This window comes from Rhinolophus sinicus, linkage group LG06 (assembly GCF_036562045.2).
Source record: "Rhinolophus sinicus isolate RSC01 linkage group LG06, ASM3656204v1, whole genome shotgun sequence".
In the NCBI taxonomy this organism is placed as follows: domain Eukaryota; kingdom Metazoa; phylum Chordata; class Mammalia; order Chiroptera; family Rhinolophidae; genus Rhinolophus; species Rhinolophus sinicus.
Window position 1 is genome coordinate 109,231,553 of NC_133756.1, and position 12,857 is coordinate 109,244,409.

Below are 12,857 nucleotides of genomic sequence, written 5' to 3' on the forward strand. Positions count from 1 at the left end.
GCAAAAGCACTATGGGAGAAGGGGTCTGTTCAGTTTGTGTGTATAGTTATAGATTTTCTTTGGTCTCAGGTATAGAGTGCTGGGTTAAAGTTTCGGGGGAGGGTACTTCTAGTAAATTCAGGGGCCAAACTTTAAATAAATAAAACACCTACAATTGTTTTGTGTATTTGAGTCCCTGTGTCCATTTGTAGGCTATCTAATTAACATGGAGGCTCTATTCCTTGACTTCCTGCAATTATTTCCCTCCTATAGTGCTTAAGCCAAAATACGTCCAAGAGGACAGCCAAATTTGCCTTCCAAAATATAATCAAATTAAATTAATTTGAATCCATTGATTTATTTTTAACAAGTAAGGCAACATGGTACAATAGAAAGAACATAGTAACAGTCAAGAGCCATGGTTTTACTTCTGGCTTAGCCACTCAGTTGTATGGCCATTTCATCTGCAAGAGGAAGGGGATGGATTAACTACCTGATCTCTAAGGCTTATTCTGGCCTTGTTATTGATTTTGTTGAGGTATGTGTCATTCCAGGAGGGAGTGGTTCCCAACCAACACACACAAGAGGATATCACAGACTCAACAAACATGAGAAAATAATACTCTAGGAAGCTGGTTGTTATTCCCCAAACTTTCTCCACTTGAAATGCACAGTAGGTAAGGGCACAGAAATTAAGAGCACACAATGAGGGAATGATGGATACACTGGAAATAAAACGTAAGTCACCTCTTACTCCAGTGCTCTTAAAACTATACCACATTGCTACACTTGTTTTACAAAATTTAACCAGAATTAACTCTGCACTTCTATAAAATGAATAACATTATAATACATATCTGAAATGACTGTAGTGAAGATTAAATGCAATTAATATTAAGAAAGTGCTTAATGGTACCTGGCAGCTAGTTAAGTGCTTCACAGGTAACTAATATTATTTTTATTCATTACGATTGTTAGCATCATTATAATCACTGTCAGCAGCAGCCACCTATAACACCCACTGCACTCTCGGGGGAAAGCCATTACTGAAAGGAGCATGAGCTACAAAAGGCTGAGAAACACTCCGAATTAGATCCACGGAGCAGCAAGGATTGCTGGTGCCTGGAGGAACCTGGGGAGTAAAATACTGACCTTGGAAATGGAACTGCGCTGCTGGGCTGCTTCCTGAAGGCCTCTCTGCTGGATAACACCGAGTCCACAGTGCCAGGCCGCTGGAGGACAGGGATAGAGAAAGATTACACCTGGGCTGTGGTCCAGGACGCAGGCAAATCGAAGCTACAGGATGTCTCAGAGGCAAGGTGACCGTAATCGTCTTCATTGTTAGTTTTGTTTTGTGCTGAAAGTCTAGAGCTTAAACTCCAATGAGGAATGACCTCATGTATCAAAATAGTCACAAAGCAATTCCGTTGATGCTGCCTTTTCTCAAACCATTTCTTCTTTGGAAACTGCCTTCAGAGTTGATGGCTTCTTTTATCCATCTTTAAGAGGAGAGCTGACTTACTGAAACTCTCAGGAAAATGAGCTAATTCTACTCTTGACCCAAATAACTCTAAAATTGGGCTTTGGGTTTTAAAAGAAGGGCTGTGGATTCAGGTGGACTCATGTTCAAATCTCCACACTGCTAACAGCTAAGTAGCCGTAGACCCTAGGAATCTGGGGATAATAATCTAATCACATCTAGTTTATAGGAATTTTATGAGGTACTTTATGGAAGTGGCTAGCACACAGTAAGCACTCAATAAATAGCAGCTATTATAACTAATTATCATTACATTATATAATCCCATTATCACATTATACTAGTATAGAATAATAGAATTATTATCCTATACTCTATTCAATATTCAAAATTATTCTTTTTGGATGACTGCTATGGCTTACACGAGGCTTTGAAGGGAATTCACCAAAAAAAAGAGGTTTTAAAAATGTCTTGAGCAGAAGCAGCATCACTGAAATAAGCACACAGCTTCCCAACAGAACTATTCTGAAGGATAGCAGTCTGATTTAAGTTATGAGTCATTTGGGGGGAAAAACAATCACTCTCACCACTTTACAGCCATTTCCCAAAATATGCTTTAGAGATGTTAATGAGCATTGGATTAACCTAAAGTTCCATGACTAAATATACTGAGGCAGTTAAAGTGGCTTATTTCCAGCCAGACTTCTCAGATCCTTTGATAATGTGACGTGCTTTGTGTATCTGTCCATGAGGGTGGTAATAGGCAGCAATTCCCGTCTGTTTTGGCCTCCAAACCCTTTTCTCAGAGAAAGTCTCCCAGGACTAGTTCTTTTGGAAAACGCCCCCTTAAAAATTATGTCTCAGAGTGCAGCCGGACAATTAAAAAGTTATCCTCTCTTTTAAACACATATCAAAGCTACGCGGTTCTGTAGCAACCTGGAGGTTAGAGATAGTCCAGAGTTGGGCCTTGCTTCTGATTTCGCAGGTCTTGCCTTGTGTTTTCATGGAGAAGAGAGGGCTATAACTGTGTGTGTGTTTCCACTTTCCACACACAGGGCTGGCATCCCTCTCAGCAACCCTATGTGAACCCCGATTGTGGAGAAAACACTAAGCGCTTCCATATGCACAACTCTATCTCCTAAACCCCTATCCCAGAGCTCCACGAAAGGAGAAATTACAAGGTACAATTAGACCATATGGATAGCCTTTCATTTTATAGAGTTTTCATTTAAAAGTCAGGCTTCTGTTCTAAGGGACATAGGACTAAATAACAATTGTGATCATCCAATTCACTCATGCCAACTCTGTTAGTGCCTAGAGGTGCAGCTACGGCACACGAAATATTCGATTAACCCTGTTGATCGACTAGTTCATTGCCTCCTTAAACGCTGCTATGTACCACTTAACATGAAGGTCACACCTGTTACTTAATGGTTAACAAGAATGGGGTGAATTACGAAATTTCTTCTACAACATGGCATATAAAAGCTAAAAATCCATCTCCATGACTTCAGTTAGATTTTGTTGTAGACGTTCATGAAAATAAAATAGTACAACCAGGAAAAAAAAAAGCAAAGGTGATTAGAGAGTCTGGGCTTAAATTTCAGTTCTACAGCTTATCAGCACCCTGCTGTCAGGGTTCTCGCACAGCATCTCCGAGCCCCAATGTTTCTCATTTGTAAAATCGGGATGACAATAATGCTAGTTTTATAATGTTTCGAGATCCAAATAAAATAATATATGTGGAAGAACTTTTTAAACTGTAAGGACCTATCTATAACATTTTCAGAATTGTGAGAGTTTCTATCCCTTTTTTATATTTTTCAGTTGGCATTGACTCATAACCTAAAGTTCTTTTGCCCTTCTAACCTTTTGTCAAAGAGTTATCATCTATAAATAAGCATTTCTTTGCACTTGGGGTAATTGCCCTTTAAAACACATCAGCCTGAATTTTCCTTAACGATGACACACTTACAGATGATTTAGAGCTATGAAGGGGAGAAGGGTTAGGAGAAGGAAAACATTAATGTGTTTACATTTGCGAGGGCTTTTGCCAAAGCCCCACTTCCATCCATTGTACAAAAGAAGTCCTTATAAAATCTCATCTTCACTTTCCCATATCTGATCACGAGGACCCCAATTCCTTTGAATGTAAACTCCACATTTTGTTTGATGGAAATAGATCGTGATAAAAAAAGCAACGTCTCCTTCACACATCCTTCCACTGTATCCCTCGTAAATGGACCCTCCAGGGATATCATGACAAAATTAAGTGGAACAATTGGGATATCACCTAGAGGAGAAAAAGACAGTTGTGGTGGGGAAAAGGAAGTGGAAATTACAACAAGGACGTATCATATATACTTACAAATAATTATCTGATTCTCATTTAATACTGAAAAATAGAATTGTCCGTATGAAGCCTTTAGTTGTAGCCAATGAAACATTATTCCCACAGACAACTAACATTGGTTATTAATAGATACTAATAAGAACAAATTTTCTTAAAAACACATTGTTTTTTGCTCAACATAAGAGCAAATAGCTTTCTAAACAATACTTGAGATAAGTTTTTTATGTTTCTCTTGGAGGCACTGTAATACCTGACTTCTCTTCATCAGAGAGTTTTCTGAATTTTTCTGCCCCCTTATCTTTCAGCAATATTTGCCTATCTCCTCCAGTTATCATACCATTTTTAAATGATAATAAATACCTACAAACATTAAGTGTTTTGAAATGACAGTCATCTTCACTAGAAGTTACCTTTCAAATAAAATTGGGTCTTATCAGAGGATATCCGACTGAATAACTTGCAGAAAGCTTTTCCATAAGTGACAGTGCAAAAGGAATATGACTATATGTAGCTTAAAGGAAGCACAGGGTCTATTCAACTAGAGCAGACAGAGAAGCTATGCAACGTCCACAAATCAGAAAAGGCGAACATAGCAATGATCAACATGATAAACCCAAAGAGAGACAGTAAACAAGGTCCACTGATAGAGGAACAGGGTAGAGAGAAGATAATAACATTCTAAACAATTATTCAGCAAGGATTGATTTATAGCCTTTTGAATGTCCAATCTGCTGGATGATGAGGATTAACAGCTCTGCAAGACACAAGCTTCCTTATATTAGCTCACGGTCTCCTGAATAATGTAATGGTGATTCTATACCACCTCCCTCCATTTCACTTCTTAAAATAAATGTCTTAAAAGACAAGGCTATATTGCCTGCCTTTAGATTTCCCTTCCCATTTGCCCAGTGCCTCTCTGCAATCCGTCTCCTCGTGTACTTATCTCAGTGAAGACACTATCATCGCATGAGGGACAAGCCACTGGATAGGTTGCAAATCTTATTCTCGTGACTTCTGGTAACTTCTGTTAACCATGCCCTCTCTTCTCTTGTACCCACCGCAGCACTCTTCATTCTCCAGTTTGCTGGCTTCCTTCCTCTTCTACTTCTTATAAGATGGTGGTTGGTTGGTTGGTTTTACAAGATTTTGTCCTTTGCTCTCTCTTCTTCTTACTTTATTATATTCTTTCCTGGGTAAACTTACTCAAATCTTGACCTCTAGTCTCCACCCCTTTCCTGAGCTCTGCAATCGTCTCTACCTAAATATCCCTACAGGAAACTCAAAGTCAACATGTCCAAAAGCAAACTCATTATTATATTTGCCACCACAACTTGCAGTTTCCCCCTTCACTCCCTATGGCAGTTAATGGCATGAGTATTTATCTAGTCTCTGAGAAATTGGAGTCATCCTAAATACCTTCCCCTCACTACCTAACACTCTCAACTAGTAACTGGATCCCATCAATTCTACACTTCCGATGTCTCGTGAATAGATTCCCTCATCTTCCTCCTGACTGCCACTGCCTTCATTCAGCCTTTACCATATGTTACCAAGCTAATATAACTACAAGAGCTATCTTCCTAAACTAAACACTGGACCAGGACATATAGTCCCCTGCTCATACACTTTCAGTGGCTCCTTAGTGCCTCCGGATGAATTCCAAAATCCTTGCCACACCGTTTAAGGCACCTCACAATTCAACCCCTACGAACCATTTTTGGTTTACTTGCCTCCACTTGCCTCCACAATCACATGCCATGATCACACAGGAGCCCTTAACAGGCTTCACTTTTTCCCTTATACTTGCATTGTTCATACTGTTCCGGAATATCTTCTAGAACTTCTCTACCAGCAAAGTCCTATCATCCTTTCCTTTCAGACCTCCTCACATGTCATCTTCCTAAATCTCCCCACGCAGCTTTAGGCAATCCTAGCCCTTGATCCAGTTCTGATCAATGCTGCTCTTACCGCACTGAATCATTTTGCACCATTTGCTTATATGTCTATCTCTCATGCTAGATTCTGAGTTATTCAAAGCATGGGCCACGTCTTAATAATCTTTACGATCACTATATAATGTTTGATTAGATACCAAGTTAGTTAAATGATGAAGAATCACAACCTCAAAGCTAAACTGTGGATAGAATTATTCTTGTGAACTAATCCTGTCATATATGTTTAATTCTGAAATTTCCTCAACCTTGTGAAAAAAATTAATTCTAGATCTAAACTACTTTTTTGGACTATACTGCAAGATCCAAGATAGAAAATAAGCTCTAATTCTAAGGCACAAATGTTTTTGGGGGAAAACAGGCTTTATTTTTATTTCATTTTGTAGGCTTTTGATGAATTAGGATATTTCTTCTGTCATAAAACTCTAGGTAAAAATGGCTGAAAAGTCCATCAAACCTATCATACTGAATATATGAACATAACAAATGCTAAGTATAGTTTGTATTTTTCCAATATATAATTTTTTGGTGAAAAGTTACTCTGAAAATTAATTTCCCAGGAACTTAATTAACATAAAAGAAAGTTTCAGCCTTTTCACCTTCTTGCATTGGGGGTAGGTAGACTGTCTCTCTTCCTCCAGATATGAGTTGCATGCATGAGGGGATACTGATAAGGAAGGTCAAAAGAAACATAGCCAGACATCAAGGCGGAAGCCCCCAAAGGCCTCAGTAACCAGGGCAGGTGTCACAATGTCCACACACTGAAGATGGAATGTAAGTGTTCTGTGATTCCATGTCTGTTTTGTTTACCAGTTTACCAGTATAACTCAAGCACCTGGAAGAAGGCCTGACACATAGGTCACCCTCAATAAATATTAGCGGAAGGAAGGAAGGAAGGAAGGAAGGAAGGAAAGACGGGAGGGAAGCGGGGGGAGGGAGGGAGGAAAAGAGGGAGGGAAGGAGAGAGATTTTAGAGTATGAGAAGTATACAAGGTATTCATTAATTGTTCATGGAATTATTAACTTTCTAACTTTTAAATTTTAATAATTTTGATTATATATGATAGGTATACAGTTATTAATCTTTTTCACAACTGATACTGATTGTAATTCTCCAAACCAGAGACCCTGATTAACTTTCTCATCTTTATAACCATTTTTAATTTCGTAGGGTCTGAAATAAGAATAAAGTCTGCATAACTCTGTGATATGGCTTTTATATACATTTGCCTTGAATGTCACATCAGGACTTCTCGTGCCTGTCTCTGAAGCTACTGAGGTTTAAAATGGCCACAAGATGACTGAACATTCCTACCTTAGGCCCTCCCTCTGCCAAAGGTACCATGTAAAAAGTGAGCCCCTCAAATCAGAAACCAATAAAACAGCAACTGGCCAAGCTTTGCCCTTTCATTTTCATCACCGGGCCAGTCACCCTCTGGGAAAATCTAAAATATTAAATGTGTTTACCAGGAGTATATACTTTGTTTTGTTTGAGTCCATGGATTTGTATTAACTTCTCTGACATGATAAACATGGGCCTCAGAATCAGAATAAACTTGTTGTTTCCCACTTCAAGTTTTTGTCTTGTGAAAGTGAAAATTCCAAGTCCTGGAATATGAACGCCCTGAAAGGAAATATAAGGGGAAAAAATAGCAACAATTTACTGAAGGGGTGAAGAAAAATAATCCTTAGTGCTATTATCCAAAAAACATGAAGAGAATTAAGCTTAACCCTCAAAACTTCAATGATCTCTACAATCCTTTATAGCAATAGCATTTTATGACTCCAAGTTTTCAAATAAGTTTAATATAAAATGTAATATGTCAATCTATGTTGTTTTCTGAGATCAGATTCCTCATCTCTGTATCATTCAAATGCTGTGAGGACTAAGAAAACTGGAGCAGATGCCATTAACTGTGTTTAATCTATATCTAAGATTCTCTTTTCCGAAACTGTGTAACATTTTAAATTTTAATCATTTGCCATGGGAAGGAGGGAATTTCAGGAGTCATGACAATGTATACTTCCTCATTCTTTCTTTTAAATGGTATGTCCCTCACTTAAAATCAGACAACCCAGCATCCAAGGCATATGCTACAGATTGGTGATCTTGGCTGATGGGTAGAAGCAAATGCTTTTGGGTCTCAAACTCGATCTCTATCTTCCTGGGAATACCTTACATCAAGGGTTACAAAGTCAAATGTAAAGTCAAATGCCTACAGGGGCCAAGAAAGAATGCAAGCCAGTGGGTGAAGGTATCCATTGGGGGAACACGATGGCTAGAGAGGGCATGCCCCGTCTGAAGGGGAGAGCCCGTTGTCAGCTCCAGCCAAGTATGACATGCAGGAATGGCAAGACTGGTATTGCTAAACGTGCTGGGTTTTTTGCGAAAAAAATCCAAACGTTTATATAAATGCTCCCAATTTTAAGTGGTGATAACTAATTCAAATTTTCAGAACAAAACAAAACAAAAAAGTTTGAAGGATAAATTCAGCTCAAGGACTGTTACATTGGGACCTCTCAGTAAGGCATAAAAGTTCCACAACCTTCCCCAGCTCCCTCCAAATTCCCCAAATCTCTGTCTAGTTCTATGGCATCCAAATTCAAGATTTGACAGGAGAAAATAATCCAGCGCTGGGCAAAGTTTCTCATTTTTGGCAAGTTTAGTCCCTGACTGTCTTCTGATATTTCAATCAAAATCCATTCCTTGCAAGGAGGCGAGACAAGAAGCATTATATCCTTCTAGAGCTATGTCAGGAACTATAGGATCAAACAGAAACAGAATTCATCCAGTTCCTTTCCACAAACCCAGGCTGATCAGTGATACAGTTCATATCACGACAAGAGCAGCGCTTACAAATTCATTACCTAAGGATGAAATCCAGATTTGTGAAATCTATTCACATGTCCTAAGTATAAGCATCCTAAAGTCACTGGGTGGCTCTAGCCCACAATGCTGCTCCCAGCAAAATTATGTGAGACAAAGGCAGAAAGATTCTTTGGTCTCCTACATGAAAATTAAAGTATAAATCCTACCTTGTATAGGGATAGCTGCCGTTTCACAAAATCTGACACATGCTCCCAAATAGTAGAGACTTCTGGAATTCAAAACAAACAAAAATCATTTAACTTATGTTAGTACCCATGTGTTTAGTATCTTAGTGCTAATAAATAAAAATGCAAATATGAAATGCAGACTCAAATAACAGTAATTCCTAATTAACTTAGAATTAACAGAAAATAAGGTCATTCCCCAAAGTTAATTTTCCAGGTAACTAAAGCTTACCCCTTTCGGTTCCAAAAGCATAATTTAAAATATAATAATAATAATAATAAATAATAATTTCAAGAAAATTTCTCTAGAATAGAAGGAACGCTATCACACATCTCCCTTTATGGTATACAGTTAACCACGTATAATCTACCCTTTTCTTAAGGACCCATTCAACAAGCAATTGTGTACTCGGGGCCATCAGATGAATGTGAACATTCATTCTTCATCCAATCTGTAACACAGCCATAAGGCCAAGGGCCACTGAGGCATGAAAGGCTGTTGTCTGCGCATTAATTGTCTCAATACTTTTATTTTTGCTTAATTCTTGACTCTGCTTTTCATTCTCATTTGTCACTGTTAGACTACCCGCTGTCACTTTTTTCTAACCAATGCTCTTCAGGCTCCTGGCCCAGTCCTACTTCACTGCCTCTGATCTGCTGTGCTCTTGATTTCAACAAACATACTAATATTATGTCTGAAATAATAATTTTTAAAAGTAGATCTTTGGGTAGGGACCCAAAGAGCTTTACTTTGAATCAGTGCATAGACTTCCTGCTATTTGCTTTTGAATGATCAGAGGGAGAACGTCTATGTTCATTTTCTTGTCCTGAGCTGTATTTCAAAAAGACTGTGGTGAAAAAAAAAAGTAGTTGGCAGTAACTAAAATGTTAATGTGTGATGTGAAGGTAGACTCTAGGTATAATACTTAGACTATAGAAAATGATGTCCGTGTTGACATCTCCATTCCCAAACCTAATCATATATATTAAAGACACTGTTCAATGAGGAACTCTTTGAAAATGAAAAGAGTATGTTTTAATTCTCAAAACAAAGATCAAGGATGGTGACATTTACCAGGTTGCCACTTCAGGACATAGATGCAGTTGATGACAAAAGACCAATCTTTTGCCCACTTTGGAAACTGCTTGAGTTATTCATATACTTTTTTTTTTTCTGGTAGTTTAAACCACTAACTAAAGCAGGGAAGTGGGAAATTGCTGTCTTTTAATTCCAGTCTATTGAGATTATATATATATATATATATATATATATATATATATTTTTTTTTTTTTTTTTTTTTTTTTTTTTTTTTTAACGAAAGCCACTCAGACTGCGTTCTCTCCCTCTTACTCTCCCAAAGGAAGAGAAGAATGATCACCAATGGCTAATAGCAGTTGCAAAAGCAACACCAAGAGCCGGCTTCACACTCAGGAGAGAACACTGCAGCTCCTCCGCGTGGTCTCGGATGCTCTATACGATCAGAGAAAGTTCTCTAGTAACAAACTATAGAAATGATCCCTGAAAGTATAGTCTTTATAAATATTTTTATAAATATTTTATTGTATGTCAGAGAAAGACAGGTTAGGCAATGAGAAGGAGCAGTGACTCTCATGGGCATCTGAGAACAATGTGGGTGATGGAAAGTCATTCACTGACCAAGAAAACGAGGGCTGCGTGCTACAGTGAGCCAAATGCCAAGATTCTGCCCTTTGCTCTGAATCATGGATACACAGTTTACTATAATTAGGTATTTCCTGTATTCTTCCCATCCTATTGTTTTCCCAAATCCTTCCCACCCCCATAAACAAAAGAATTCTGCTGGTTGCTAAGACCTAAGACAGTCTTTCACCCAGTCTTGAACTCACGACCAAAAATATCATGAATTCACTAATCATACAGAATCTCAACATCCAGCTTTACATGGAGACCTTTCAAAGTTATTAGGTCAAAGCTGTTAAGTCTTTCACCTAGACTCATGCTAATGCAGCTCAAATTTCAGAAAAACAATTTACACCAAAAGGAAATGATTTAATTAGGGGCAGGAAAAGCTATATAGCATGCAACCAAACCCTAGTGAAAAGACTTCACTGAGCTTAATTGAAAAATTGAGGATCATCTTTCTTCATTTGGATGATACGTTCAAGTCCACAGTGTTGTTTTACTCTATAAAATCTAACAGGAAAAGTTATATAAGAGCAGAGTTCATTATTCTAAACTGAAATTTGTTATTTCCCACTGAAGAAAAAGGAAAACATGCACATCATTCCCTTTAGGTAGTTTTCAGTCCCTGCATTTCAACTGGAATAGATTTGGAAATTTTATAGACTATGAGTTCTAACTGTTCTAACTGATTTTTCTGACACTTCAAAGTGGCAAGTTATAGAATATTTTAAGGAAAGCTGGTGTTATTTATTTTAATCAAACACTGAAATACCAAGAATCACTATTATAAAGAAATAAGCCCTATATTCAGTTCAACCTTTTTTACTTCAAATTCTAAATATTTTGTGCAGTCTACACTATATTTTAAAACACAGTACAAGGGTGGCCAGTTAGTTCAGTTGGTTAGAGCATGGTGTTAATAACACCAAGGTTACCGGTTCGATCCCCGCATGGGCCACTGTGAGCTGCACCCTCCTTTAAAAAAAAAGAAAAAAAGGAAAAAAAAAACACAGTACCAAGTAACAGGAATACTGTATCTTATATATGATCATTATAAAAAAGGACTAAGTGTCATTATGTAAATTATAGCATAACATATGCTTGAAATAGATATTAATATAAAAATTGAAAAAATAAGTTCCTGGACTTTATAAAACACCTTCTAAAATTAAAATACTGACATATACACAGAACAAATTATTACAGAGTTGATGTGAACAAAGAAACATATTCCCAGAACATAGTGCAGTGGAAAAATCAGTGTGCTGTACGTCTGAAGACCTTCCTGCCTCCATGGATTGCTAGCTGTGTAATCTTCAATCGCTCTACCCAGTTCACATTTGTAAAATGATGACAGGACCTTTTAAATACTATAATTATGTACATAACATTAAACTTTGGTGAAACATATGGAAGCAGCAGGACTTCATATACGCAATGATGAGCACACAATTTATGTGTTTTGCTGAGATTGGGAGTTTATCCTCATCTCCTTTACAATGAGTGATTTGTGAAAGTTAATAAATTGTAATTTGACTTCTGTCATTCCACCAATAAAGCTTACTAAAGTCACCAATGGTCTCCTTGTCAATAAACTCAATGGACATGTTCAATTTTGACCTCTCTGACCTGACCCTCTGACATCTCTGACACTGGTGACCACTTACTAATTGTAAATTTATATTTATTTCTGTGATTATTTGGTTAATGTGTATCTTCCCCACTAGATTGTAAATTCTAAGGTTTTTCTGGAAGGCCTAGCACACAGTAGGTTCTCAAAATTTCTTGAATGAATAAATTATATATAAATTTATAAATATGGCAAATATTTTTTAAATCCATAAAACCATTATCTTTGATGATGCTTCTGGAATTATTTTAACAGGAAAAAAATAGGAGTGATGCAGAGGAAAGAGAAAGAAGATGCATCTACTCCTATTATTTTGTCTCCTCCAATCATTCGGTTAAAGACTAGGCAACACCCCAAAGTTATAATAACTTCATAGTAACAAAAGCTTCCATTTCTGAAGTACTTTTCTTCTCAATGGCTCCTATCGGTTGCAGACAGATGTCGTGTCACTTTGGGGCGATTCTTCTAAGAAACTATGCTTTTAACCAAGCCTAGTAAGTTTTCTATGAGAAGTTGCCAGGTCTTCTTCCAAACACCCAGTTCTTTTTATGATCATCTCACTTAACACAATCCCAAGATATCAAGGGCAACAGAAGGAGCGGTGTTTTTGCACGAACTCTAGAAGGAGCGGTTTTGGAATGGTTGTTTTTAGCTAACATTTACTGAGCACTTACTTTGTGCTAGTCCTGCAGCCAAGCGCTGTATATACGCTACCTTGTTGAAACAAAACCCTCAGCTAGCCCCTG

At 37.6% G+C, this 12,857-nt stretch overlaps 1 protein-coding gene and 1 non-coding gene across 2 annotated transcripts in view; both read right to left on the bottom strand.

The window, feature by feature from the left end:
- Positions 1 to 12,857, bottom strand: part of CCDC81 (coiled-coil domain containing 81) — a 53,176-nt gene that overhangs the window by 18,619 nt on the left and 21,700 nt on the right. Inside the window, exons 5-8 of the mRNA XM_074335627.1 lie at positions 8,801 to 8,862; positions 7,232 to 7,388; positions 3,496 to 3,752; positions 1,132 to 1,211 (exon numbers count right to left, since the gene is read on the bottom strand). Coding sequence (XP_074191728.1) covers positions 1,132 to 1,211; positions 3,496 to 3,752; positions 7,232 to 7,388; positions 8,801 to 8,862 — 556 coding nt within the window. The remainder of the gene's footprint in view (positions 1 to 1,131; positions 1,212 to 3,495; positions 3,753 to 7,231; positions 7,389 to 8,800; positions 8,863 to 12,857) is intronic.
- On the bottom strand, positions 10,140 to 10,353 carry LOC141572613 (small nucleolar RNA U3). Its single transcript, XR_012497926.1, has one exon. It is a non-coding gene; the product is annotated as a small nucleolar RNA U3 (small nucleolar RNA).